This window comes from Macaca fascicularis, chromosome 2 (assembly GCF_037993035.2).
Source record: "Macaca fascicularis isolate 582-1 chromosome 2, T2T-MFA8v1.1".
Classification (NCBI taxonomy): Eukaryota; Metazoa; Chordata; class Mammalia; order Primates; family Cercopithecidae; genus Macaca; species Macaca fascicularis.
This window is the reverse complement of record NC_088376.1, coordinates 160,898,716-160,925,191: the sequence shown is the minus strand read 5'-3', so window position 1 is coordinate 160,925,191 and position 26,476 is coordinate 160,898,716. Positions and strand designations below refer to the sequence as shown.

Below are 26,476 nucleotides of genomic sequence, written 5' to 3'. Positions count from 1 at the left end.
TATCTGGCTTCAGCTATGGGAGGCTCTCCCTCTTGGGCCCCTTCTCCAGGTGGTCTTGATTCTGATATTAGTGGGAATTGCTACGCTTCAATAGCTCCTTGTTTTCTTGCCTCATCAATAATTTTATGTAATGCACCACTCTGTCCACTAGGCAGTGCTGTAGAATTACATCCCATGGTGGGCAGCTGAGGATTTAGCGCCCTGCCCTGTGGCGCTGGAAACATTCCTGGCTGTCCATATGGATTTTCTGGGGGCAGCCGATACTGAAGTTTGGCTGGTGGCCAGTATTGATAGGCTACTGGCGGCTGGGTCTTATTTTCTACCGGCTGATATCGTGGACACTGTATTTGGATTGGCATTGCCATGGCAGAGACTCTATCTTTTTCTATTTGATCTTCTTTTGGAGTTTGTACTTGTTTAACCTGCATTTGAGGTTGTAAAGTTACAGGCATCTGAGCTGCTGTAAGAGGAGTTGGCCATCGTGGTTAGACTCTGATGGCTCTGCTAATTCTGGACCTTTTTCTTCTAATTTTAATGTTTCAGGATCTATCACCTCCTGTAATTGATTATCGCCAACATTTTGCATTGACCGAGCCATTACCGGCTTTGCTACACATTTACAATGTGAACTTTCTGTTCCTTTCCTGGATTCTATCCCTGCCTCTTTTTCACAATCTACTGCACAGCTTTCAGGGCCATTAGAAATTGAAACGCTATCTTCTTCTGTTTGAAACAGTTCTAAAGCTACTTTAATAATGACCCAATCATTCCATACTGTAAGTGGGATGATCTTACCTTCCCTACTTGCTTGTTTTAATTATTTGCCAATTTTTTCCCAGTCTTTTAGATCTAAAGTTCCCTGTTCCAGAAACCATGGGCAAAACTGTTCTATTGTTTGAAATAGCATAATTAGATTATTGGTAAGAGACTTTAACTCCCCCTCTTTTTAAGAGAATTTTAATAAAGCTGCGATAAGAGGCATATTTACTTTTAGTTTGCCCCATTGTTACCCTAGGTTCTTCCGAGCACACCAGCTTACCGCAAGGCTGACTGTAGACATACTCGGGAGTCTGTCGTTGACTTGTCCTCAATGACCACGCTCCAGCGTACCTTCACCTTAGAGAAAAGCACCCATGTCGGGCACCAGATGAAGGGGTGGCCTGCCCCTCCACACCTGTGGGCGTTTCTCGTTAGGTGGAATGAGAGACTTAAGAAAAGAAATGAGACACAGAGACAAAGTATAGAGAAAGAAAAAGTGGGCCCAGGGGACTGGCACTCAGCATACAGAGGACCCACGCGGGCACCAGTCTCTGAGTTCCCTCAGTATTTATTGATCATTACCTTTACCATCTTAGAAAAAGGGAAGTGGCAGGATAATAGGATCATCGTAGGGAGAAGGTCAACAGTAAGACATATGAATAAAGATCTCTGTGACATGAATAAGTTTAAGGAAAAGTGCTGTTCCTTGGTATGCATATGCAAACATCTCCATAAAACTTTTTAGTGCATAAAGAGCAACATTGCGGCTAGCACGTCCCACCTTCAGCCCTAAAGTGGTTTTCTCCTTTCTCAGTAAACAGAACATACAATCCGGTTTTACACCAAGATGTTCCATTGCCCAGGGATGGGCAGGAGACAGATGCTTTTCTCTATCTCAACTGTCAAGAGACCTTCTTTCCTCTTATGGACCTTTGGCAGTGTAGGTGTCCCTGGGTACTTGAGATTAAGAGAATGGTGATGACTTTTCACAAGCATACTGCCTTCAGGTACTTGTTTACCAAAGCCCAACCTGCACAGCCCAAAATCCGTTAAACCTTGAGTCACCACAGCACATGTCTCTTGCAAGGACAAGGTTGGGGGTAGGGTCACAGATTAACAGCATCTCAAATACAGAACAAAATGGAGTCTCTTATGTCTACTTCTTTCTATATAGACACAGTAACAGTCTGATCTCTTTTTCTTTTCCCCACAGTTACAGGAGGAATACAAAAGACAAAAGCAATATTTGCTTTGGGGAAGTTTTTACTTCTACAATAAATTATTGAGAATCAATAGGAAAGAGCTGAAAGTACAGGGCATAGACCCCAAAAAGAGAAGAGTAGACTTGCTTTTTATCATATCCCTTACCACTGGGGAGATTCAATAAGGATGGCCTGGACTAGGATGTAAGTGAACAACTAAAAATGGGCTGCAGGCTTGGAAAAATGTCAGGGGCCTAAATATGAAAGGACTTGACTTGGGGAGGTCACATGAAGATGAGTAGAACCAGTGGCCTATGAAAGCTGAGCCAAAATCTTCAGATGACCTGTGGCCTCTTGAGGGAGAACCTTGTCATCCACATTCGCTGTTCTTCTTAATCCACAGGGTAAAGGCATTCTGTGGAGAGATTACCTGTGTAGCGCCCCTTAGTTTAGCCCATAAGACACTCACCTAGCTCCAAGAATTTGCCAAGCACCTACCAAACATGATTATAAAGAAACAAGCACCTCCCTGTATTGTGATATAGAACAATCTCCAAAATATATTGTTAGGAATAAAACAAAAAGTGTAATCATTTATATAGAATACCATTTTTATAAAAGAAAACCTATATAGATGTATATTTATCTATGTGTATGTGCATGTGTGTGTAGCCAATTATTATTATTATTATTATTTTTTTTTTTTTTTGAGACACACTATTGCTCTGTTGCCAGGCTGGAGTGCAGCGGCACAATCTTGGCTTACTGCAACCTCTGCCTCCCAGGTTCAAGCAGTTCTTCTGCCTCAGCCTCCCGAGCAGCTGGGACTACAGGTTCATGCCACCATGCCCAGCTAATTTTTGTATTTTTGGTAGAGATGGAGTTTCACCATGTTGGCCAGGATGGTCTCAATCTCTTGACCTTGTGATCCACCTGCCTCGGCCTCCCAAAGTGCTGGGATTACAGGCGTGAGCCACCGTGCCCAGCCTCCAATTATTTTTATATTTGTATGTGTATAGAATGTCTCTGAAGGATACAGAAGAAGTTGGTGCCAATAGTTGTCTCTGGAAAGTATTCACTCATTAAGTGAGTGAATAATTCCTTATATTGTACAGCCTGGTTCCTTTCAAACATTTTTATCTTGTGTATGTATTATATATTCCCAAAATTGAATAATATAATATACATAAATATTCAGACAACGTGGTCATTTTGCTTCTAGATAAGTTGCCTGCAGAAGCACTCACTTACGTACAAAAGGGGAAAAAATGCAACATTGTTTGTAAGAATGAAACACTAGAAACAACCAAAATCATCATCAGTAGGGAAATGAGTATATAAAATATGAACTAGTATATAGCAGTTAGATAGGTAGACTAAATAGATAGGTCTAGCATAAAGTAGCATATCGCGGTTAAAGGAAATGAACAGGATTGATCCATCTGTGGATTGATCTATGTGTATATCAACATGGAAAGGCTCAAAAACATGTTGAAGAGAAAAAGGAGCATAACATAGAATATATTTAGCATACAATTTAAGTGAAATTTTAAAAACACACCAAGTAAACGTATAAAAATGACCTGGAAGGATATCAATTCACAATGTACTTTGCTTCTGGACAGCAAGGTTATGTGGAGTGTGGGGCTTCCTCCATATCTGTAATATTTTATTTCTTAAAAATAACTACCAAAATAAAAGATAGCAAGCAAACATGACAAAAAGGTTAAAAATTTTAACTCTGAGTGATAGAAATATAGATGTTTGTTATTTTATTCTTTGTGTTTTTTCTGTATGTTAAACATCTCCAGATATTTAAATAAGAGTAAAGAAGACACATCCAGCCCAGGTCCTCCAGATAGATCGGTTTGCTTTCTTTCTAAAGTCAAGTAAATTCTAAATTAACCTTGACATTATTAGTAAGTTTTGCTTTAAAAAAAATAAAATTTTGTGTTAGAAGTTTTAAAACATTTGGAAATTCTAGTTGTAGTTTCAGATTTCATAATTCAGATGATGCAACAGGATGGAACCATTGTCAAAGAGAATGCGGGGATGTTTGATGCTTGTTAGGACATGACTCCTATACTTGCCTGTTTGTTCATCCTCCAACCCCTCTTTCTTCCAAATTCCATGTAGCATATTCTGTCCAGGAAGCAAGAAGACTTGCTTGGAGGCATACTCATTTTCCCCATGCCTCTTTGCTATTTCTGGAAAATAAAGCATTCTATAGGCGGAGCTAGTGAATGCCTCTTTTAACACACGAGTCTCCACACTTCCCTATTCACTTTGGTTCCAGCATCCTGTCCAGCAAAGAAGCAATCAGCCAAAATGATACCTGGAGGCTTATCTGAGGCCAAACCCGCCACTCCAGAAATCCAGGAGATTGTTGATAAGGTGAGTTGATGCCATTCAGGAAAAAGTCTGAGCCAAAATCTTGATTCATAAGTTGTCCTGGTGGAAAGGATGTGGCTGAACATGAAAACTAGAAGTTTAGGATGTGTGTGACTTTGTTCAGGTTTCTTTACAACTAAGATGAAATAAGAGGTTTTCAGATGAAACCTCGAATAATCCCCAAACTGTGAGTGTGACCTTGAGTGAATCACATTTCTTCTCTGAACTTCATTTTCTCCATGTGTAAAAGAAGAATTTGTATTGTATCATCTCTAAAGCTCAATCCTAGATATGATTCTAGCATTACTAATTCAGTTTCTGATACAACTTTTCTAATCTCACCAAGTGAAGCCAACATGTAATTGAAGTGTAAGGTTATTAACAGTTTGATGAAGTAGTCTTGGAATGTACTGCAGGGAAATTTTTAAAAAATAGATTGAATGAAGAATAATATTGTAAAGGCAATCTATTTACAAATTTCATACACTTATGCCCAAATATACAGTGTTTTAGTCTTTTCAGAGTTAAAGGGTGATTCAGCTAATGGAGAAGAGAAGTGATAGTCTAAAGTGACTCCAAAATGTCAGAGGCTGCCAAATTATATACGGAAAAATAGAACTCAATGTTATTAGCGGATTGATATGTTTTTCTCTTTTTCTTTTTTGTTTTGTTTTTAAGAGATGGGGTCTCATTCTGTCACCCAGGCTGGAGTGCAATGGTGTGATCATGGCTCACTGTAGCCTCAACTTCTCCAGCTCAGGCGATCCTCCCCACTCAGCCTCCTGAGTAGCTGGGGTTACAGACTCATGCCACCATGCCTGGCTGATTTTGGGGGTTTTATTTTGTTTTTAGAGATGGAGTTTCATTCTGTTGCCAGACAGGTCTTGAATTCTTGGGCTCAAGCCATCTACTCACCTAGGCTTCCCAAAGTATTGGGGTTACAGGTGTGAGCTACCACACCCGGCCCTGATATATTTTTCTAAGTGTTGTGTGATTAGCTATCATCTAGCTATGCAGTAAACATTTAGTTGCATATTTTATGAAGGAAAACATGTACAAATTACCATTTTAGGTTTTTAGTTTGTTACCTTATTTTCTTGTATTATTCCTTCTTGTTTTTTCTCTCTGAAACATCATTCCATGACAGTGTGGAACACAAGATCAGCTTTTGTGTGATTATAAGAGTTGGGATCCTGTATATTCAGGGAACTAGAAAGCTCTCTAAGGGGCCAGATGCCTAGAATCCCATCACTCATTCTTGGGGACTAATTATTTCTCTTTCAAGCGTTCTTTTTAAAAATAAATATCTTGGAGCTTTTTTTCTGGGAGATGATATTAAGTCAGTAATTTCTTCATGTGAATCCGCAGATCAGATCCATGTTCTCAAACTTGAATGTGCACATGAATCACCTGCAGGTCTTGATAAACCTTAGATTCTGATTCAGGTGGCCTGGGGGAGGTCTGAGGTTCTGCATTTCTACCAGACTCCCAAGTGCTGCTGCTGCTGCCACCCATGGCCTCACTTGCCTGCAGAATCAGAGATGTATGGCATCCTACAAGGCCAGGGGGAGATGGCGCTTTAAAAGCCAGGGTGCAGGCTGGGTGTGGTGGTTCATGCCTATAATCCCAGCACTTTGGGAGGCTGAGGCGGTTGGATCACGAGGTCAGGAGTTCGAGACCAGCCTAGCCAACATGGTGAAACCCCGTCTGTACTAAAACTACAAAAAGTAGCTGGGAGTGGTGGCAGGTGCCTGTAATCCCAGCTACTCAGGAGGCTAAGGCAGGAGAATTACTCAAGCCTGGGATGCAGAGGTTGCAGTGAGCTGAGATAGTGCCACTGCACTCCAGTCTGGGCAACAAAGCAAGACCCTACCTCAAAAAAGAAAGTCAGGGTGCCAAAATAAAATTTGTCTATTTCATTTGAAAAATGAAGGTAACACCTCTTGCCCTACCGATGTCAGAGCTGTAAGGACTAAGTGAGAAAATGTGCATAAAAATAACTTGAAAATGAAAAACAAATGTGCATAGGTGAAGCATCACAATTGTTTGCTTCAAATTTGTGGCTGAAAGCATCCCTGATCCTAAAAAATCCCCCTGAGACTCTCTAAGGACCAGAGCTGTAGAAAGACAGGGAAAAATAAATTTGAAATAGAGACAGTACAGAAAATTTTAATGATTTTTTTAAAAATCTATCACTTGATTAGCAATAATTATTAATTTTTAAAATAAGAAGCTACCAGAGGGCCTTGCATTGTTAATAACACCTATCTGTGAGTCCCATTTTAAATTATAAAATTGATTTGAAAGTGTGTGTGTGGCAGAGAGGAAGCTGCTTCCCTTTGGCTCAAATGTCATCAGAGAGGTAGAATGAGAGATAAACATTAAGAACAGCTACCTCACCCCAGAAAGGAGCTTTGCAGTTTTAAAAAGCTTGACCTCCATTCAAACTCTGATTTCATCTTCATAACCCCTGGGGCAGGCAGGGAAGGTATTGTGTCTATCTTACAGATGATGAAACCAAGACTTAAAGAGATTAAGAGTCACTTAGTTAAGCTGGGCAAGGTGGCTCAAACCTGTAATCCCAGCACTTTGGGAGGCTGAGGCGGGCGGATCACCTGAGGTCAGGAGTTCAAGACCAGCCTGGCCAACATGGCGAAACTCTATCCCTATTGAAAATACAAAAATTAGGCGGCGTGGTGGCAGGTGCCTGTAATCCCAGCTACCCAGAGGCTGAGGCAGGAGAATCACTTGAACCTGGGAGGCGGAGGCTGCAGTGACCCAACATCGCAACATTGTACTCCAGCCTGGGCCACAGAACGAGACTCCCGTCTCAAAAAAAAAAAAAAAAGAGTCACCTAGTTAAGAAGTTAGCTCACCCCCAGTGTCTGACTGCCTGCACTCTCCACCACACAGTGGCAGAACACAGAGGAGCTTTGTTAGGAAAGGGAAATACACTGAGTGGAGAGAGTGTGTTAAGTTTGTCTTCTCAGTGGAAGCACCAGCCTCAAATTTAAGTCAATATAGGAGGCCAAGGCAGGCGGATCACCTGAGGTCAGGAGCTCAAGACCAGCCCGGTCAACATAGCGAAACCCGTCTCTACTAAAAATACAAAAATTAGCTGGGCATGGTGATGGGCGCCTGTAGTCCCCGCTACTCAGGAGGCTGAGGCAGGAGAATCGCTTGAACCCAGGAGGCGGAGGTTGGAGTGAGCCGAGATCGTGCCACTGCACTCCAGCCTGGATGACAGAACGAGACTCCATCTCAAAAAGTAAAAAAATCTTAAAATTTAAAAGTTAAAAAAAATTTTTTTTTAATCATTAGAGGGACAGGTGCGGTGGCTCACGGCTATAATCCCAGCACTTTAGGAGGCAGAGGCGGGCAGATTGCTTGATCTGGGGGATTCAAGGGCATCATGACAAAACTCTGTCTCTACCTCCTCGAAAATACAAAAAAAAAAAAAAAAATAGCCAGGTGGTACACACCTGTAGTCCCAGCTACTTGGGAGGCTTAGGTGAGACGATCACTTGCACCCAGGAAGTTGAGGATGCAGTGAGCCATGATCACGCCACCGCACTCCAGCCTGGCCAACAAAGTGAGACTTTGTCTAAAAAAAATACATAAATAAATAAATAAATATAGGAAATGAATATCAGTGAATCATTTCATGGTTGGTGCATTTCTTGTATATCTCCTAAGTGTCTAGCGTTATGCTAATTATTATAGAAGCTACATAAGGGCTGTAAAATATGGCCCCTGGCCTCTAGCAGTTTATACGGTAGTTGGGAAAAATCGAGATATCTGGAACAGTATATAAAACAATATCCAATTAAGTACTTTTTCATAATCATAGGTTTTGGACCAGAAAAGATGTTAGAGATTGCTGGTCAAACCTCCTTCCTTTCAGGTAAATAATTACTGTGAGGCAGTTCAGCTACTCCCGTGTTAAAGCCCGGATTATCACTTATCTGCCCTCTCTTGCAGGAGTGAGCCTTAGGGCACAATTTCCAGTTCAGTGTTAGAAGGTAGAGGAAGAGTTGGAAAACTCGTTGTAGTTTAGGAAGCACTTTCACATCATTTATATCATTTATGCCCCTACAAACAGCCCCAAGAGGCAAGTGTTATTACAACCACTTTATAGGTGAGAAACTTGAGTCAATTCCTTCTCCAAAATTACAGTAGGTCCCCATGCAGGAACAGGGAAAATGGGTAGGTGCTGGCAATTCAGGGACAATCTCCACTACCTGTCACTTACTTGCTAGTTTTACTTTTTGATTTTTGAATGTATTTCTGTTTTTTTCTTTTTTTTGAGACGGAGTCTCGCTCTGTCGCCCAGGCTGGAGTGCAGTGGCTGGATCTCAGCTCACTGCAAGCTCCGCCTCCCGGGTTCACGCCATTCTCCTGCCTCAGCCTCCCGAGTAGCTGGGACTACAGGCGCCCACCACCTCGCCCGGCTAGTTTTTTTTTGTTTTTTTGTTTTTTTTTTTGTATTTTTTAGTAGAGACGGGGTTTCACCGTGTTAGCCAGGATGGTCTCGATCTCCTGACCTCGTGATCCGCCTGTCTTGGCCTCCCAAAGTGCTGGGATTACAGGCGTGAGCCACCGCGCCTGGCCCTGTATTTGTGTTTTTTAAAATCACCTGTTAAAGTGCAAGTATTCTCAGAGGAGCTGAAGTTTATCAGCTTTCCTTGGCCTTCTCAGAGAGCTTCTTAGTGGAAGGCCAACTGAAGAACCCCATTAGAAGGAGAGAAAGAAGAAAAAGACATCACATAGAGAAGGGAAGAGTATCAAAGACAAATGTTAACTGCATGGTCAAGGAATTTGATATCACAGTGAAAGAGGAATATTGGATGAGGGCAGAAAGAAAAGAAAGGCAAACAAAGGGGATGGCAATTGAGAAAACTTGAAAGTTTTCGAAGGCAGGAGAAATGAGTTTTCCCATTCTGAAAATAACAGAGACTGAACATGTCATTGTAGCATCATGTACTAAAGTACACTTGGAAGAAAACCCTCTTCCAAGATTCTCTGTATTAGCTGAGGTCATTGCTATACTCATCTTTCCTATTTGGGAAGACAAGTTGTCAGGATGGAAAACAACTGTGGTCTTTTCATTCAGAAAACATTGGTTAGGTAGACAGAACTGTGTGAACTGCTATGGGGATAGCAGGGACATAAAATAGTGCCTGCCCTTGTGGAAATTTATAAAATAGAATGGATCTAAGAGGGACACATCCCAGAAAGACAGAGCCATACATAATCCCATTCATGAAAAGCCACAATCTGTATAATGAAGAACCAAATAAATGAATGGCCCAACAGCAAAAGCCTCCAGATCATTATTGCTGATTCATTATCTATATAATATGTTAATGAGCGTTTGATGAGAATTCTGAGCATGTTTATGAGAAGGAAAGAAATGTTATTTAATTATTTTTAGAAGGGTTATACATGCAATGTGCATGCACACAATGAACACACACACACACACACACACACACACACACACACACACACTCCCCTTAGTCATAAACCTAATTGCTAAATACTATTCCTGGCTAACACACAGAGCATGATTTTTGTTGGTCAGGACACCACACAAACACCTCATCTGCATACCATCCTGGGCACACCCTGGAACTTAGTATGTCATGGCTCTAACCCCATCCACAAATTTGCATTCCCCTCTCTGACCACAGCCTCCTCATTAGTCGCCTCTCCCACTGTCCCACACCCAAAGAACCTGCCATTCAGCCACACCAGAATCCTTCAGGCACCTACCTTCCCATCTTCATGATAACACACCCAGGCCCACTCAGTCTCTCATCCAGCCTGGACCCCATGACAGGAGGATAGCTTCAGATACTCCTCCACTCATGATGATTTCCTTGACCCTGGGAGCTCCTAGCTTTCTAATTCTCAATTAAAGGTCACGCCCACTGCCACCACTTTCTATGCAGCTACTACTGTTCCAGAATCAAAGAACTTTGCCAAAGCGAGGTGCAGAACCACAGAAAACTCACCCATTACAAACCTGTGGATTAATGCTGAACAACCTGGACAGGACCCAGGAATGCCAGAACATACTTTCAGTCATATTTGTTGGTCTTTTTCTAGAAACCCCACAAATGTAAATCTCTCTTCAGTTCCTCAATCCCTCCCACCACCATGTTCCCTCCAGCAGGATGTCTCAGTTCCTACTCTTCTTACACCAGCCGTCCCCAGCCTTTTTGGCACCTTTGTGGAAGGCAATTTTTCCACAGATGTGGTGGAGGGGATAGTTTTGGGATGAAGCTCTTCCACCTCAGATCATCAGGCATTATATTCTCATAAGGAGCACGCAACCTTGATCCCTTGCATGCAGTTCACAATAGGGTTCCCACTCCTGTGAAAATCTAATGCTGCCTGCTAATCTGACAGGAGGCGGAGCTCAGGCCATAATCCTCACTGGCCCACTGCTCCCCTCCTGCTGTGCAGCCCGATTCCTAACAGGCCGTGGATGGGTACCGGTCTGCAGCCCAGGGGTTGGGGACTCCTGTCTTAGGAGATTGCAGGCCTCTGGTAAGAAAACGCCCCAGCTGACCCTATCTCTTGCTGGATCTCATTCCTCCCTAGACTCTGTTCTCCTCTCTTCAGCCAGCCCTTCCTCTCTTAGCCAGGTGACTTCATTTCTTGCATCCTCAATGCCTTGTCCCATACTTTCTTCTTCCTTCAAAACATACTTAGACAACAAATGTCCACAAGTCACATCTTACTGGCCCTATTGTCCTTTCATGTTACTATTCAAACTCTCCTTCCTTACTCTGTAAAACTCCCCCAAATGTAATTCATAAACTTTGCCACCAATATTTTTCTATCCATTTTCTCTAAAATTAGGCACAGTCCTATTGTTTCTGTAGAATGACTACAGATTAGGGGAAAGTCCTGGGTGTCGGGTGCCTCATGGCTAAAATCCTCAGATCTCAGAGAATAAACACCTCACTAAGATTCATGCTCGGTAACAATGAGAAATGCTTGAAGAACTCTGGGGTAAATGCATCCTACCAGGTGCTCCTCCCTGGTAGCCTCCTGCCCTGGCTGGAGACCAAGTGACAAACCTCCTCTGTATTCCTTCAGCTCCCGTCACCATCACGCATGGCAGACTGAGAAAGGTGAAGGCCAACTGCATTCAGCAGGAGATGTGTCCATTCACCACCAGTCTCCTACCACCGTTCCCAGCTGGCCTGCATCCTCCTAGTGCCCATCCTGGGGAGTCTTTCAGTGTCAGGCTACCTTCTGAGACTTAAGGTTTCACTGACAAGCTCCCCTACTCTGCCCCTTTCCCTGCTCCTCTGCTCAAATCTCATCACTCAGGTCCATGTCGTCATCTAACATTAAACCATGCAAATCTGTTTTACTGGGAAGAGGGAGGGAGGCTGCAGGTTACAAGTAGAGTGAACCAGAAATCAAGGTCCACAGTCTGACATGTGCCAGAGCACTTCAAGAAACAAACCAGATCTTTTAAATCCCCCCTCTCATGGAAAATTCTGCATTTGTGGATTATACAGATATGATGGAAAGGTTAAAGATTTAGATATATTTCTAGGACAGATAGAAATGAATACTTGGGGCCAGGCATGGTGGCTCACCCCTGTAATTGCAGCACTTTGGGAGGCCAAGGCGAGTGGATCACCTGAGACCAGGAGTTCGAGACCAGCCTGGCAAACATGATGAAATTCGGTCTCTCCAAAAATATAAAAAATTAGCTGGGAATGGTGGCAGACACCTGTAGTCCCAGCTATTCAGGAGGCTGAGGCAGGAGAACTGCTTAAACCCAGGAGGGAGAGGTTGTAGTGAGTCAAGATCATGCCACTACACTCCAGCCTAGGTGACAGAGCAAGACTCCATGAAAGAGAGAGAGAGAGAGAGAGAGAGAGAGAGAGAGAGAGAGAGAGAGAGAGAAAGAAAGGAAAGAAAGAAAGAAAGAAAGAAAGAAAGAAAGAAAGAAAGAAAGAAAGAAAGAAAGAAAGAAAGAAAGAGAGAAAGAGAAAGAAATAGAAAGAGAAAGAGAGGGAGTGAGGAAGGAAGGAAGGAAGCAGGGAAGGAAGGAATGAAGTAAGGGAGGGAGAGAGGGAGGGAGGAAGGAAGGAAAAGAAAGGAAAGAAAAGAAAGAAAGAGAGAGAGAAAGAAAGAAAGAAAGAAAGAAAGAAAGAAAGAAAGAAAGAAAGAAAGAAAGAAAGAAAGAAAAGAAAAGAAAAGAAAAGAAAAGAAAAGAAAAGGAAAAGAAAAGAAAAGAGAAAAGAAAAGAAGAGAAGAGAAAAGAAAAGAAGAGAAAAGAAAAAAGAAAAGAGAAGAAAGACTGGCTGGCTTAGGATTTGTGCTTTAAAAAAAACATGACTGAAAAGCAGAAGGAACACAAATCAGATATATAAGTTATCAGGCAAGGACTTTAAAATAACTATGATTAATATTTTTTCAACTTTAAGCAGTCATGCTCAACTCATGGCCTCAGATTCCTCATTTATAAAATGAGGTTTAAATGGACACTTTGGCGGTTAGTGTAGAGATTAGCCCTTTCAAACTCAGCTCCTAATTTGACTGGTGTCCAATGCTGGCCACCCCTCCTTTGGAATCTCGAAAGGCTTTGGAAAGGGACCCTAAGACAGTAACCCGTTTCCTTACTCTGCTTCTCCGTGCACCGTTTCTCCGCTCTCCTGCCCCTAGCTCTTCCCACTTCTGGTTTGTTCTCACTATTTGTCTTCTCCCTTTCTCCACTTTGAAATTTCGTTTCCATCTCAACAGAGCAGTCACATTTTTCCCATCTATTCTCAAGGTTACAGGAGAACTGAGTGGAGTGTTTGGCCTTTCAGAAGTGGTCTGACAGCTCACAGTTTGCATATGTCTACATCTTTGAAAACAGTTCTGGTACTCAAACTGAGGCATCAGTAGTAAGGGATTCAAAACATCTGCCCAGGGAGGATTGTTTGAGTCCAGGAGTTCGAGGCTGTGGTGAACTATGATCATGCCACTGCACTCCAGCCCGGGTGAGGGGGAGATCCTGTCTCTTAAATTTAAAAACAAAAACCAAAAAACAACTGCCCACTGATGGGAAAGATGAAGGACTGCCTTGGGAAAATTCTAGATGCATTGGAGGCCTGATTGAAGTTGTATGGACATGAAATGCTTTCATGAAGGGCATAAAGGCAAGTTCTCAATAAACAAGGTATATTCAATACACAGAGTTATATCTTTTTTCCTCCAAAGGATAGAAAATAATTGAGGTTGAAGGACAAAGCCACATATATAAAGACAACAGGAGATAGGCAAGTACCACCTCAGAAATAGCAATAAAATTTTGGAAGTTGGAAAACAGATGAACAATGGAAAATGCTGAGCAGTCTAAACAGAAGCTAAGCCCACAGAGGGGAAAGTCTAAGCCAGAAGCAAGCAGATTTACCTGCAGAACGTCACAAAGGCGCAGGCATGAACACCACCAAAAACTCGTAGCCAGGAGTGAGGCCTGGGACCAAAAGCAAGAGGACTGATCTGTATGAGGGACAGTGAGACCTCCCCGAGTTCCTTCTCCCTCACTGTCCTCCACCCTGGCAGAAGAGGAGCTTTACACTTAGCAGGAACTGAGTCAAGAGCTCATAGTAGACTCTTGCATATCAGGCCCAGCTGAGAGTGGGAATGAAGTACTGTACAGAAAGCTGATGGGTTCAGTAAAAATTTACATATTAAATTTGGGACTCTGTCTCCCTTCTCATGTTTGGTTCGGGAATGCTGACATTTAAACCCAACCCATATCCCTCCATGGTAGACAGAATGATGGCCCTCCAAAGATGTCCATGTCCTAATCCCTGGAACCTGTGACTAGGTTCCTTTACACAGCAAAAGAGACTTTGCAGGTGTGATTAAATTAAGGCTCTTGAGATGGAGAGGTTATCCTGGATTATCCAGGTAAGCCCATGCAACCACAGGGTCTTTATTAGAATTATACCCAAATACTGCACTCTAATTAGTATATTGTTTTCCACAGGGGTATAGGTCAGCAATTCTGAAATTATTTTATGTATACGCTAGAACTGAACAAATAGGCAAATACATTGCAAATAATAAGAACCAGGATTCTTCCTCAGCGTTTGAGAAAGGAGTTATAATAAGGAAACGGGAAAAGCTAAATAAGTCCTGTGGTATTTGATTTTTAAAATTTTATTTATTTATTTATTTATTTTATTTTATTTTATTTATTTATTTATTTTTTGAGGCGGAGTTTCACTCTTGTTGCCCAGGCAGGAGTGCAATGGTGTGATCTCATCTCACTGCAACCTCTGCCTCCCAGGTTCAAGCGATTCTCCTGCTTCAGCCTCCTGAGTAGCTGGAATTATAGACACCCAACACTGTGCCCGGCTCATTTTTGTATTTTTAGTAGAGAAGGGATTTTATCATGTTGGTCAGGCTGGTCTCAAACTCCTGACCTCAAGTGATCCACCCACCTCGGCCTCCCAAAGAGCTGGGATTACAGGCATGAGCCACCACGCCCGGCCGTGGTATTTGATTTTAATCAGAGGAAAAAATATATATATGTGTGTGTGTGTGTATATACATATACATACACACACACACACACACACACATACACACATATATATATACACACATGCACATACACACACATACCCATACACACACATATAAAATGACACACACATAAATGTGTGTATATGCACACACATACAAATGAGTAAAGATGTGTGCACGTGTGTGAGTACACATATTATTTTGTAGCCCTTTCCATTGAGTGGGCCTAGAAGCAATGACATCTAGTAACAAGAGACACAGCACCCAAATCTTGGGTCTTAAATACCATTCTCCAATAAAAGGAGTGGGGACTCCTTGGAGAAATAGTTGATTCCAGCGAGGAGGCAAGGAAACTTCAAGATAAACCTGGAACATCTGACTCTACTTGTGTAGAGTCAGAAAGTTAGGAAGTGCTTATAAAATGATAGAGGTGTGTTGAAAGGACACGGGCATCAGGTGAAGGAGCTCCCAATGGCCAAATCTAGGACATTTGAGTAACAAAATAAAGAGTAATGAATTGTAATCCACAGAGTAAAATAAATATCCATGAGTCATATTAACATAAAATAAGTAATTGACTACATGAAGAGAAGAGAACAGCTCTTCCTTACAGTAGAATTGCAAATAATAAATGTACAAGAAATTACTTTTTAAATTACCATTTGGCCAATACCACAATTAATCATTGTTGTGGGCAAGAACCGTCAATGGATGCTAAAATTCATGAATGCAAGTACAGCGAGAAACAAGACTCCTCACAAGACACTAACTAATTACAAAGGGAAAAAAATGGTAACTTTACAGTGGAGAAACCTGGCAGACATCCTAAGTGATCAAAATTAACATCACCAGTAACGAAATGTAGCTCCTGATAGGATGCACTTAAGCACAACATCACTTTTGTGCTATCCTTACAAAAATGTGTAATACTAACATAAGAGGAGATCACACAAACCTAAACTGAGGGACATTCTACCATTTAACAGGCCAGTATTCTTCAAAAACATCAAGGTTGTGAACAACAAAGGAATGAACCCAGATTGTACGAGACTGAGTAGAAATGACAACTAAATGCAATGCAGGATCCTGCATGAGATCCTGGAGCAGAAAAGAGACATTTTCAGGATAACTGGCAAAATTCTGATAAGGTTTAGAGACTACTTAATAGTGATATACCATGTTAATTTCCTGATTTTGGTGATTATACTATGTTATGTAAAATGGCAAAATTAGGGGAACTGTAAATGATATAAGAGAATTCATTATACTAATTTTACAACTTTTAAGTCTGAAATTATTTTAAAATAATGTTTTAATCAAGTAGTAATTATTGCTCTACTGATTTTTGTTAATCAAAGATATATATAACTCTTAGAGTTTAACAGTCAAAATGCTCCTATATTGCATTACCACACTGAGTTTATGTGAATTCAGCCTAAAGCAACAAAATTTGATGTTTTAACCTATGTAATTGTATTAAAATAGGTGTTTTCTATTGAAATAATAAAAATAGCTCATAGATTTCATTACCATCTTTGAAGACTTTTAGGAGGATGAGGTTCCCAGATGTGTACGTCACATAGATGGAGTCTAATATAGCTTTGATTATTTGTTTCCTCTTTTCTTTTCTTTAGGTTAAACCACAGCTTGAAGAAAAAACAAATCAGAGTTATGAAAAATTGGAAGCTGTGGAGTATAAAACTCAAGTCGTTGCTGGAATAAATTACTACATTAAGGTTAGAGTTCAGTACCTACTTTAGCGCCAAAAGATCTATTTCTCATTTTATGTAAAATGTTCCCTGATTTCCCTACCATATAATTGCTTCCTTACAGTTGTCCTAAATTAAGATGCCTAGCATGATTCCTTCCAAGTGGTAGACTCTCAAATTTGGTAAATGATGTGATGCCATTTTTTTTCTTGTGAATTCAGAAAGCTTTATTACATTGATTCTTGATTTCTGGAAATTGTATAGAAAAAGATTTCAGAGCAGTTCAGGGCATGCTGGATTTGTGGCTGTGCTGCTTCTTAGGTAAGGAGGGAGGATCACGTCTCATCTGCCTGAAGGCGTGGGGCTGGACCACATGGTATCTTGAAGCCGATTCCACCTCAAAGCTGTATGATTCTATATGTCTAAATTAAATAAATTAAAGTAACGACTCAAATCATTAGCTGGGAAAATAATTTAAACCTTTTTTGTCCTTTAAATAAGCATTTTGATTAATATAATGTAAATATTATTTTGTAATTCAAATTAGTAGATTTAACTTATGGCACTCTAGGTATAGTTTAAAGCAGTGGAGTAGTTAAAATAGTTTAAAAGTTAATTATATAGCTCTGTCAGAAAATTACACGATGCATTGATCCAGTTCTAATTGAAGTTACCAAGATGAAACCAACTGAACAAGTCAACCATGAATATTTAAGAGCCATTTTTGTCCTTATGTATTAAGAAGATGATAATTCTGATTTTAAAAATAAAAACAAATATTAAAGTATGTTTACTTAATCTTTACTTAACCATTCGACCAGGGCACAGTGTGGCTTATTTCTCTTTAACAAACAATTCAATTAAAATATAAACATTTTAAAAGACGTTTTCAGCAAAAAATAAACATAAGTAAGTGGAGCTAGTCAGCTTAGCATAAGAAAGTTTCAGTACCGAGCTATGTATATGGATCAGCCCTGTTCTGCCAAATGTGAGCTCCTAGTAAAGACCAGGTCACATGTCACAGGGAGCTTTGACCAGGTCACGGGGAGACACATGTCACAGAGGACCCTGCTGTATCCTCAGAAAACAATGGCACCATTTCCTCCATTTTCAATCTGATTTCTTCATGGCTGGAAAAGAACGTTTTCCCGTTAAAAATGATTATGTGCAAAGATAGGAAGCATTCCATCAACATTAGAATATTTATTTTAATAATTTATGATTAATTCAAATGCATACATTTCACATGTTACCACATATTACATTTCACATATTACCGCATATTACCAGCTCACATGTCTCTTCAACAGTTCATCAGACAATTATCTTGAAAATTTCTTCTCTTGACCACCCTTTTGCCCTCTCTTAATCAGTCTCTCTCTCTCTCTCTCCTTCTCTCTGTCTCTGTCTCTTTCTCTCTCTGTCTCTCTCATCTTTTCTTCCTTCTGCTATCGAATTTTTCCTATTGGATCTCAGCCACTGATCCTAGTTCCCTTTTACTTCCTGGTAGTCTGGCTGTTGATCCCTTTGCTCTGAGCCACTCTAGATTTAAGGTCTTGCCAGTGACGAGACCTTCTCTATGTATTTCAGGTACCTATCAAGAGGCAGGTGGTACAATGGAAGGACCACAGGCTTAGGTGTCAGAGTGTCCTGGGTTTGAACCCTTGAAGCTCCTCCTCCTCTCTGAGCCTTCATTCCCTTATCTGCACAATGAGGGTAATAATCTGCTTCGCAGGGTGTTGTGAGGAATATATAAGCTGGAAATTTATTGAGCACTTACAATTCACCATGCACTAGTCTAAGAACAGGGCTTGTATTATCTCATTTAATCCTCACAACAAATCTATGAGATAAGTACAATCACTTCTCTTGGGTTACCAATGAAAAAATTGAGCTCCAGGGTGGTGAAGAGACTAAAAAGGTCATACAACTATAAGATCTGAGTCAGGATTTGAGCCCAGATAGACTGAGCTTAACTACTGGCTGTGCTGCCTCTAATATAAAGCACAAAATAAGAGCTTTTAAAAGGTTACACTGGCCTGGTGTGGTGGCTCACGTCTGTAATCCCAACACTATGGGAGACCAAGGCGGGAGTATAGCTTGAAGCCAGGAGTTTGAGATCAGCCTGGGCAACATAGCGAGACCTTGTCTCTACAAAGAAAATGTTTTAATTACCTAGGCATGGTGATGCACATCAGTAGTCCTAGCTACTTGGGAAGATGAGGTAGAAGGATCACTTGAGCCAAGGAGTTTGACATTGCAGTGAGCTGAGATCGCACCACTGCACTGCAGCCCAGGCAACAGAGCGAGGCCTCATTCCCCCATCAGTACCCTCCAAAGAGGTTACACTGTAGAGTGAAAAGAATGTAGATGCTAGAGCCTAACAGATCTGGGTTTGAATATTGGCTGTGCCACTTATTAGCTGAGAAATTTATGGAAAATCACTTAATCTCTCTTACTCTGCTTCCACATCTGTAAAATTTCATTGCTCCACCTTTCTTCAGGCCTATAATATAAGTTAATATAATCATTTATATAAAATGTTCATCATAGTGTCTGGCTAACAGTAAACATTTGATATATGGCATTTGTTAAAATTAGGATAGGAAGTGACATCAGAAGCACAATAAATATTTTTATAAGACAAAGCATTTATTGTCTCAAGCAAGAACCAAAGTAAAAATTCTTACCATAATTTTCCAGGTCTCAGATTCATGTCCAAACTACTGCTTCTGCTTCAACCTTCATACCAATGACTTCCTAGCAAAACCCCTTAGCTTTTTTTTTTTTCTTTTTTGAGACAGAGTTTCACTCTGTCGCTCAGGCTGGAGTGCAGTGGCACAATCTCGGCTCTCTGCGACCTCCATCTCCCAGATTCAAGCGATTCTCCTGCTTCAGCCTCCCAGGTAGCTGGGATTACAGGTGTGCACCACCATGCCCAGCTAATTTTGTATTTTTAGTTTTCACCATGTTGGCCAGGTTTGTCTCAAACTCCTGACCTCAGGTGATCCACCCGCCTCGGCCTCCCAAAGTGCTGGAATTATAGGCGTGAGCCACAGTGCCCGACCCCTTCACTCTAGAAGGGAGGGTGTCTGCCCCCTGGGCTCTGCTCAATCTTACCAGTGGGCGTTTATAAAGTAGGTTCTGATATAGGTATATGAACCCTGCATCCCAAATTTTCTAGGGCAATTCTGATTTTCTTTTCCCTTTTCAGACTGTATGGCAAATAAAGTGTCCCAAGTTGGGAGTCAGAAAACAGCATCACCAAAAATATAGGCTGTCACTGGTTTTCTTGCTCCATGCATCTTTGAAAATGAAATGCTGTCCTTTGTGCCCAGATTATACTAAAAAAAAATAACAAAATAAACCTAGGACTTATGCCTCTTGCCATGCCATTAGTCTACAATTTTTTTTTTTTTTTTTTTTTTTTTTAGGCAGAATCTTGCTGTATCACTCAGGCTGGAGTGCAGCAGCGCAATCTCGGCTCACTGCAACCTTCTCCTCCTGGGTTCAAGTGATTTTCCTGCCTCAGTCTCCCGAGTAGCTGGGATTACAGGCATGCACCACCATGCCTGGCTAATTTTTTGTATTTTTAGTAGAGACGGGGTTTCACCATGCTGGCCAGGCTGGTCTCGAACTCCTGACCTCGTGATCCACCTGCCTCAGCCTCCCAAAGTACTAGGATTACAGGTGGGAGCCACGGCGCCCAGCCTACTCTACTCTTTCTCTCCTAAAATAAGGTGGTGGATTTATGAATACAAAGAGTCTAAGAATGGGTGGACTAGGTCTAGCAATGCTATTCCTCAGCAGCTTTTTGGACAGAAGTCTTTATAGATCTGTAGCTCTCTCACTTGATGTAGACCCATTTGAATAAATCTCCTTTTGTTTTCTCTTTTTTTTTTAATACTTTTCAGGTACGAGCAGGTGATAATCATTATATGCACTTGAAAGTATTCAAAAGTCTTCCCGGACAAAATGAGGACTTGGTACTTACTGGATACCAGGCTGACAAAAACAAGGACGATGAGCTGACGGGTTTTTAGCAGCATGTTCCCAAAGTGTTCTAATTCCTTCCACTGGCTACTGAGTCATGATCCTTGCTGATAAATAAAACCATCAATAAAGAAGCATTCTTTTCCAAAGAAATTATTTCTTCAATTATTTCTCATTTATTGTATTAAGTAGAAATTACCTTTTCTTTCTCAAAATCAGTGCTACTGCTTTAGAGTATAAATTCCATATAAATTGATGGCATTTGGAAATCTTATAAAAACTAGTTAAGCCTAATGCAATTGGCTAAAGGATAGTACACCACACTCACCCCCACCATAGGCAGGCCGGATCATGGACTATCAGTTCATCAGCCTCCTTGTTCCCTGTGGCTGCTGATAACCCAGTATTCCATCTCTACCCTCATATTTTAAAATTAAATCAAGCATTTTACAAAGTGTGTGTATGTGTGTGCGTGTATATATATAAAATATATATATATATATATATATATATATATATTTTTTTTTTTTTTTTTTTTTGAGATGGAGTCTTATTCTGTCACCCAGGCTGGAGTGCAATGGTGCAATCTCGGCTCACTGCAACCTCTGCCTCCTGGGTTCAAGCGATTCTCCCATCTCAGCCTCCCAAGTAGCTGGGATTACAGGTGCCCACCACCGCACCTGGCTAATTTTTGTATTTTTAGTAGAGACAGGGTTTTGCCATGTTGGCCAGGCTGGTTTCGAACTCCTGACCCTAGGTGATCTGCCCACCTCAGCCTCCCAAAGTGCTGGGATTACAGGCGTGAGCCACCATGCCTGGCCTATATTTTTATTCTGAAACAAACTTAAACATAGAGAAAAGTTGCAAAAAAAAAAAAAAAAAAAAAAAAAAAAATTCTTTTTCCTGGACGTTTGAGACTTAAGTTACTTACCATGATGCCCCATCACCAACAAATACTTCAGTGTGCATTTCCTCCAAACGAGGATCTTCTCCTGCAAAACTGAAATACAGCCATCAAAATCAGGAAATTGGCAGGTCATAGTGGCTCATGCCTGTAATCCCAGCACTTTGGTAGGCCAAGGCAGCAGGATTGCTTGAGGACAGGAATTCAAGACAAACCTGGGCAACATAGCGAGACCATGCCTCTACAAAAAAAAAAAAAAAAAAAAAAATTAAAATTTAGCTGGGCATGGTGGTACATACCTGTAGTACTAGCTACTTGGGAGGCTGAAGTGGGGGGATGGCTTGAACCCAGGAACTCGAGGCTACAGTGAGCTATACTCATGCCACTGCACTCCAGCCTGGGTGATGGAGAGAGACCACGTCTCTAAAAAAATAAAAATTAAAAATAAAATTAAGCAATTAGGAAATTAACACTGATACACTGGTAGCATCTAATCCCCAGACACCATTCAAATTACCCCACTTGTCCCAATAATGTCATTTATGACAAAAAGATCCAAGCCAGGTGAGGTGGCAAGCACCTGTAGTCCTAGCTACTCAGGTGGCAGAGGCAGGAGGATCTCTAGAGGCCAGAAGTTCAAGGCCATAGTGTGCAATGATCATGCCTGTGAATAGCTACTGCTGGGCAACATAGCAAGACCCCATATCCAAAAACAGATCCAATCCAAAATCATGTGCTCCATTTAATTGCCATTTTCCTCTTATTTAATACCTTTATTGAGACATAAATTGAAACATACAACTTACTCATTTAAACTGTACAGGTGAATAGTTTTATACCACATTCACAAATGCATGTAAACCTCACACAATTTTAGAAGATTTTCATCACCTCAAAAAGAAGTCTCATACCTGTTAGCTATCACTTCTCCAGCCTCCTCCACACATACTTCAACCCCTAAGCAACAACTAATTTACTTTCTGTCTAGATTTGCCTGGTCTGGACATTGATATATGTGGAATTATATAATATGTGGTCTTTTGTAACTGGCTTCCTTCACTTAGCATAGTTTTCAAAATTCATCAATGTTGTAGCATGTGTCCGTATTTTATTTCTTTTTATGCACAAATATTTCATTTTATCAATATATCACACGTTGTTTGTTAACTAATCAGTTGATAGATATTTAAGTTGCTTTCACCTTTTGACTATCAGGAACACTGCTACTATAAATATTTGTGTACAAGGTTTTGTGTGTATATATGTTTTCATTTCTCTTGGGTATATACCTAGGAGTAGAATTTGCTGGTTCATATGGTAACTAACTCTATGTTTAATTGTTTGAGAAACTTACAGACTGTTTTCTGAAGAGGCCACAGCATTTCACATTCCCACCAACAGTGGATGAGAGTTCCATTTTCTCCATATCCTCACCCACACTTGTTATTATCTGAGCTTTTTTAAGGTTAGCCAACCTGGTGGATGTGAAATAATAGCTCATTGTGGTTTTGATTTGTATTTCCCTGATAACTAATGCTGTTGAACATCTTTTCATGAGATGATTAGCCATTTGTATTAGGTTGGTGCAAAAGTTAGTGTAGTTTTTGTCATTTAAAAATAATAACAAAAACTACAATTACCTGTCTTAGTCCATTTTCTGTTGCTTATAACAGAATATCTGAAACTGGTAATTTACAAAGAAAATGAATTTATTTATTACAGTTATGGAGGCTGAGAAGTCCGAAGTTCAGGGCCAGGCACAGTGGCACATGTCTGTAATCTCAGTATTTTGGGAGGCCAAGGGAGGTGGATCACCTGAGGTCAGGAGTTTGAGACCAACCTGACTAACATGGTGAAACTCCGTCTCTTTACTAAATACAAAAAAAAAAAAAAATAGACAGGAGTGGTGGCACATGCCTGTAATCCCAGCTACTTGGGAGGCTGAGGCAGGAGAATCACTTGAACCGGGGAGGCAGAGGTTGCAGTGAGCTGAGATCGTGCCATTGCACTCCAGCCTGGGCAACAAGTATGAAACCCTGTCTCAAAAAAAAAAAAAAAGTTTGATACTGCTAAAGGCTATACTATACTAGACATGGGATTGCCACCATGTCTGGCCTGTCTATAGTTTTCTTATGACACCTTTTTTTTTTAGAAATGGTCTCACTCTGTTGCCCAGGCTGGAGTGCAGTGCCCAATCTCAGCTCACTGAAACCTCCGTCTCCTGGGTTCAAGTGATTTTCCTGCCTCAACCTCTCAAGTAGCTGGGATTACAGGCACCCACTACCACCCTGGGCTAACTTTTATATTTTTTCAGTAGAGACAGGGTTTCACCATGTTGGCCAGTCTGGTCTCAAACTCCTGACCTCAAGTGATCCACCTGCCTTGGCTCCCCAAAATGCTGGTATTACAGGTGTGAGCCACTGTGTCCAGCCTTCTTTAAATCTTTAGTACCATTCAGTAAAGCCATCTGGGCCTGGGCTCTTCTCTGTGGGTAGTTTTTTAAATTACTAATTCAATATCCAAACTTATTATAGGTCTATTTAGGTTGACTGTTTCTTCTTGAGTCAGTTTTGGGAGTATGTGTTATTCTAGGAATTTGTTCATTTTATCTATGTTATCTATTATTGGCATACAATTGTTCATAGTATTCCTTTATAATCCTTTCATTTCTGTAAGGTCAGTATTAATGTCTCCCCTTTCATTTCTGATTCTAGTAATTTGAGTATTCTCTCTTTTTGCTCTTAGTCTACCTGTAGGTTTGTCAACTTTGTTTATCTTTTCAAAATAACAACTTTTGTTTCAATGATTCAATGTAGTGTTTTTCTATTCTCTATTTTATTTATTTCTACTCTAATGTTTATTATTTCTTTCCCTTTGCTTGCCTTGGGTTGACTTTGATCTTCTATTTTCTGTGTCTTAAGGTAAAAGGTTAGGTTATTGATTTGATATTATCTTTTTTGGCATAAGTGTTGACAGCTATAAATTTCCCTCTAAGCATTGCTTTAGCTGCATTCCATAAGTTTTGGTATGTTGTTTATTTTCATTCATGTCAAAATACTTTCTAATTTTCCTTTTGATTTTTCCTTGATTTCTTTCTTGATTTCTTCTTTGACCCATTGATTATTTAGGAGTATGTTAATTTCTACGTATTTGTAAAGTCTTCCATCCTTGCTCCTGTCCCCCATCCTTGTGACTCCCACCTCCACCCTCCTCACCCCATCACCTGCCCCCCAATGCTCAGTCATTTACATCCTGTCCTAGACCACTGCCACTATCCCTTTACCTAAGTACCTGCCCTCTCCACGCCAGCTATGCTCCACCATGGTGGGTGGGCACCTACCCATGGAGAAGCCAACTCCAACATCTAGTTTCGACCATCCAAAACCAATATCTGGGCCGGGCGCGGTGGCTCAAGCCTGTAATCCCAGCACTTTGGGAGGCCGAGACAGGCGGATCACGAGGTCAGGAGATCGAGACCATCCTGGCTAACACGGTGAAACCCCGTCTCTACTAAAAAATACAAAAAACCAGCCGGGCGAGGTGGCGGGCACCTGTAGTCCCAGCTACTCGGAAGGCTGAGGCAGGAGAATGGCGTAAACCCAGGAGGCGGAGCTTGCAGTGAGCTGAGATCCGGCCACTGCACTCCAGCTGGGCGACAGAGCGAGACTCCGTCTCAAAACAAACAAACAAACAAACAAACAAAACAAAACAAAACAAAACAAAACAATATCTGCTGTTCTTGGCCCTACTTAATGGATTTGGGGCTGAATTGTTAAGGAAGGAGAGAGGAAGAGGGAGTGGAGGGGAGAGTAAAGGAAAAGGAGAGAATGAGAGAGGCAAAGTGAAGAGAAAACTTGTTTTAAACATGCTTGGGTTGGGCTGGGCACAGTGGCTCACGCCTGTAATCCCAGGACTTTGGGAGGCTTAGGTGGGTGGATCACGAGGTCAAGAAATAGAGACCATCATGGCCAACATGGCAAAACCCTGTCTCTATTAAAAATACAAAAGTTAACTGGGCATCGTAGCGTGTGCCTGTAGTCCCAGCTACTGGGGAGGCTGAGGCAGGAGAATCGCTTGAACCCAGGAGGCAGAGATTGCAGTGAGCCGAGATCGTGCCACTGCACTCCAGCCTGGCTACAGAGCGAGAATCCGTCTCAAAAAAAAAAAAAAAATTGCTCAAGTGGGGTGGTGGTGGCATGCACCTGTAGCTACTTGGGAGGCTGAGGCAGGAGGATTCCTTGAGCACAGGAGTTCGAGGTTGCAGTGAGCTATGATTGCACTACTGCACTCCAGCCTGAGTGAGAGAGCAAGATCCTGTCTCTTAAGAAAAAAAAAAAAAAAAAGATGTTCTAAAGCGAGCTTGTCCAACCCACGACAGGACCCACAGGCACCCAGGATGGCTTTGAATGCAGCCCAACACAAATTCGTAAACTTTCTTAAAACATGAGTTGTTGTTGTTTTTTTTTTTCTCATCAGCCATCATTAGAATTAGTGCATTTTATGTGCGGCCCAAGACAATTCTTCTACCAATGTGGCCAGGGAAGCCAAAAGATTGGACACCGCTGCTCTAAAGTCTCCCTCTGGGCTCTGCACTCTGTCCATCACCCCATTAGTGCCACTTGACAATCCTCTGTCCCAAATAATAATAACAGCTAATATATATTTAATGCTCACCATAGTCTAGGTAGTGTTCCAAAGACTTTATAAACAAAACTTATTTAACTTTTTTAACAATCTCATGAGGTAAATATTATTGCTATCCCCTCTTTACAGAAGACTGAGTGTAGAAAGATGAAGTTACTTGCGCAAGGCCGCATGACCAGTTAGTAGAGAAGTGAGGATGTGATCCAAGCTGTTTGCCTCCAGGGCCAATGCTCTTTCTTAACCCCTACACTTTACTAACATATGCTCAGAATTCCTTCCCTCAGCTATTCTGACCCCTTGAAGCAGATACGTAAGGGAGA

General features: G+C 41.2%; 1 protein-coding gene across 1 annotated transcript; it reads left to right on the top strand.

Moving 5' to 3' along the window:
* The first annotated feature begins 4,240 nt into the window (after positions 1-4,240).
* Positions 4,241-20,761, top strand: CSTA (cystatin A). Its single transcript, XM_005547994.4, has 3 exons — positions 4,241-4,355; positions 16,541-16,642; positions 20,530-20,761. The coding sequence occupies exons 1-3, from the start codon at positions 4,290-4,292 to the stop codon at positions 20,656-20,658; spliced, it is 297 nt and encodes a 98-aa protein (XP_005548051.1). The 5' UTR covers positions 4,241-4,289; the 3' UTR covers positions 20,659-20,761.
* Positions 20,762-26,476: the final 5,715 nt, after the last annotated feature.